We start from the raw sequence: 3,930 nt of genomic DNA on the forward strand, positions 1-3,930 counted from the left end.
AAACCGTCTTACCACCGCGCTACCGCTGTACCCTAATGGAAACTAGCTATATCGTCTACATATGGAAAGTATCGACGTCACAAGTTTCGAAAAATCTTGTAAGGCCCTCTGTTGAATTCGAACCGGGGGAGGGGGGACCTCTGGCTCTTGAGTCAAACCGTCTTACCACCGTACTACTGCTGCTCTCTGGTAGAAACTGTCTTTACGACGTAGTCGTATAACGGGATGAGAGATGTGCGTGTGCGTGGTCATCCCCACATGTGTGTTCTCTGGAAAAATCCTGTAGAGGTCCTTCTCGGATTCGAACCAGAGTCCGTTGGCTCTTGAAACAAGCATCTTATACGCTACGCTATTGCTATATTCTGATGAAAACTAGATATATTGTATACATACGTAGAGTATTGACGTCACGCGTGGAAAATTTCGAAAATTTTAAGCCCTACGGACTCGTGGCTCTGAGGCCCCAGCTCTTGAGGCGCGCGAGCGTGCGTGCACATATTCGAGCAGATAAGGATAATTTCGAAGATAAAACTACTCAGCGATTGTTAGAAGACGATACCTCCGGTCTATGTCTACCTCAATATTTTTACCTGTGTGTGTGTCCCCTCGCTTTCGAACTCGAAAAGTTTACAACAGGTCTTGTTACTGCGAATTGGAGATCACAGGGAAGAGAGAAGAGGCGGAAAGAAAGGAATATACAAAATGTTTATAGAATAAATTCACATTTTATTCTTATACATTTTTCTAATACAGGATTGAACCTGGTACATAGGGATATGATGATCTAGCGATTTACGGTTACATTGCCAAAAGATTTTCTTATACATTTGTATAATTAGTTGATCGTTTCGTTCGCAATCATTGGTAAACAAATTTTTAAAGGCATTGAGGTTATAACCCCTGCACATAAAGTAAAGAAAAACACAACAATAATGGCCACAAGTCGTCGATAAGAGACCCTGTAACTTTGAGGTATTCCATCGGTAAGTGGCGGAATTTCTTCTAAGACGCAGGAGAAATCGTGAGTCCCAGGGCGGCATCCCGTAGCTGTCAAAGTACGTAGTTGCTCCCTTCTGATCGATGTAGAATGCGATCCAGTGTTGTCCTGGACGGTTGTGATTGTCCGTATTAGCGACTATTGCCGTCGATCTCGTCCACACCCTCGGTAGTCTGTCGGCTGGATAGACGCCTGTGTATCTGGTGTTGAGATGTTGCAGCGCATGTTGAATTTCGAGCGAATTCATTTTATATAATTTCGTTTTACCTCTGGTAACGTGATTGTTATAGTCCTCGACGGTTCGACTGAATGTTCCAACTCAGTATTTGTTTCGTTTTCCTCTTCTTCAGTCGATGGCACTTCCCGATTTGTAGAAATAGCTATTTTCGCTCTCTTCCTCATCAATTTTGGAGGATAAGCACTGAGTCGCATAGACGTTGTCACGATGTTGATTTGGCTTTGTTCGATGTACCAGTGTTTCAATTTGTATGCGTTGCGTAATGCACAGTGATAACGACCGTGTTTTCTAAATGCGTGGAATGGGCAAGCTTCTACACGTTCGCTGGATGAAAGATCACTGAACATCGGCGAGATATTCTCCAGATTATACACGTTTCGGGCTAGTAAATTTTGCAAGTAGCTCGCTTTTTCCTCACCCTTTGTCATGAAGTCACGAATATGACTCGTAATTTCACGCAACCGCAGATAAAAATATTTCGGATTGCTCTCCCCGTCGTACCACTCAATACCATGATAATTCTGCGAAAGCCAGTTATTTATACGCCTTGATTTTTCATTCAATTCCGCAAATGAATACTCTGGAGCTAAGATCCAATGACTAACGAATGACTCATTAATACCGATAATAGCCACCTCCTTGAGCACGTAGACATCGTTGCTATTGCGGAAACATTGTACTTCGACAATGACATTCATGCTCCCTCTGTATACGCAATTATGCTTCCCCCGAAACTATATTTTTCGCGCCTCGAAAGCGACTGGACTCTTTTCTCAAAACTTTTACTCAGGAGGGCTATGATGTTGAAAATCTTTACATAGGAAGGGGAATGACGTCGAAAAGAAAAGTGGGGACTCATTTTAACCGCTATAATCTACAATGACTTGACGAGAAGAATCTATTTCCAGCACGCTTTCAAATTCAGCCTAAATTAAGCAGTTGATCGTTATTATGAGAGCTTTTTCGAATAGTATTTCCATTCGCAAACTACCATGTTTCACAAGGTTCCATTGAGCTGCGCAATTAGCCGATAGATCAGGAGTGAGATCGAAGGCGAAAAGAGTATAACCAGCAGGATAATCTTCTCTGGATATAGAATTAGTTTCATTCAAAACGTGAATACCCGTTCCCGAGAAGAGGGTGTGATACGTCTCGGCGTAGAGCATCTCGTTCCCAGAGAATTTTGGCTATAACGGCCTGCTAGGGATTTGAGTTCCATCGATATACAGTAAAAAGAAATTTATTCCATAATGCTGGAAATTGAACGGATTTAAATGGCGGGCACCGTTAAATGCTTTGTTATCGACAAAACCGACAATTATACGCTTCGGTATTTGTCTAAGAATGACGTTGTCCAATGTTTCTCCTACGACGCCGCTATGAATCGTGAATTATTTAACTTCGACTCTCGTGAGAGGGTATTTAGCAGTAGTCCTGGTCAACATTTTTGTATGAGCGAGTAATATGCCTAGATTTATTCTAGCTCTTTTGATGAGTAGTGTAGCATCTAAAACGTTTATCCGTGACATAGTATTTCCTTCCATAAGACAGAAGGAATCTTTCGAACGAACAAGCCTCATGCGCAGTTCCACACTGTTTATCAAGAATTTATCTTGATTGAAGACGTCGCAGTGAAGATGACCTATGAGATCCAGTGTTCGTCCTCCTTGTACAAAAGCGGCTCGCTTGTCGAGTCCGTGATTGCATGGTGTCGCTCCCAGTAGAGCGTCCATGTTCCGCGTCGTATCGTTGTACCACAAGCACGAAGCCAGGTGGGAGGTTTTTACTGGTGAAGCATAATTTAATAACGCCTCTATGTAAGCGCGGTAAGCGTAAGCATTGTTTGGAGGAGATACGAGCTTTTCGTTGAAATATACGTCGATTTGATTGAGCATCGAATGCAGTATATGGTTTACTGGGCCTACTTTTGCGCTGGCGGCTCCTGCTACAGTTTCCGTTTCTACTCGTATGCGTAGCGACAGCATGGTGTGAGCAAGATTTATGTATTCGACCAAGGTCTCTCGACAGAGAAGGCGCACACACCTTCCCTTTTTCCTACGTCCGTGGCGGAGGGCGACCAAGTGTTGCGGACACTCAGCGGAGACGGCGGATGCACCGTCCCGGGTCCTTGGTCGATAGACGGATCGCTCAGAGGCTGAGTATGCTCAGCGGAGTTTGCCGACGGACGAACCCTTGGCTCGGAGCGGTGGGTGAAGGCTAGAGACGGTCGATTACGCTCGACTGAGCTCACGCACGCACGAGCCTAGGAAGACAGGAGGCGGCTAAGTATCGAGGACGCTCGACCGAGATTGCGGACGCACAATCCCGTTTTCTTAGTCGTCGGTCGGGTAGTCGGAATTCGGAAGGCAGAGCGAAATGGATCTTCTATCTATCAGCATGTGCGTCTAGATAGAACGGCGGTTTGGATCGGTCTGGTATCTAGGAGCTTGATGGCCGCCGTCTTATAGTCGTATTCGGTACGACTGATCTGGCGGTGATCGAGCGGCGTGCCAATCCGCGCGAAGCATAGCGGCGGCGCGTGATAGTAGCAGCGCACGATATGGAATTCGTATGGCGCTAAGCGCCGTTCATCGGCCCGACAGATGGCTGGTAGTAACGAGGTGAGTATGCCTCGTTACATCACTCCTTCGGAAGGGGGGTCGTCCGGTAGGCGATGGCTGGACCGGAGCTGTCC

The 3,930-nt window shown here is 45.6% G+C and overlaps 1 protein-coding gene across 1 annotated transcript; it reads right to left on the reverse strand.

Annotated features, from left to right (window-relative positions):
* Positions 1-2,626: 2,626 nt before the first annotated feature.
* Positions 2,627-3,220, reverse strand: LOC112589230 (uncharacterized protein F54H12.2-like). The gene has a single exon (XM_025301659.1). The coding sequence runs from the start codon at positions 3,218-3,220 to the stop codon at positions 2,627-2,629; it is 594 nt and encodes a 197-aa protein (XP_025157444.1).
* Positions 3,221-3,930: the final 710 nt, after the last annotated feature.

This window comes from Harpegnathos saltator, unplaced genomic scaffold (genome assembly GCF_003227715.2).
Source record: "Harpegnathos saltator strain DR-91 unplaced genomic scaffold, Hsal_v8.6 scaffold436, whole genome shotgun sequence".
Lineage (NCBI taxonomy): Eukaryota > Metazoa > Arthropoda > Insecta > Hymenoptera > Formicidae > Harpegnathos > Harpegnathos saltator.

Excerpts from the sequence above, each read along its gene's own strand:
- LOC112589230 (XM_025301659.1), bottom strand. The coding sequence starts at position 3,220 with ATGCTGTCGCTACGCATACGAGTAGAAACGGAAACTGTAGCAGGAGCC.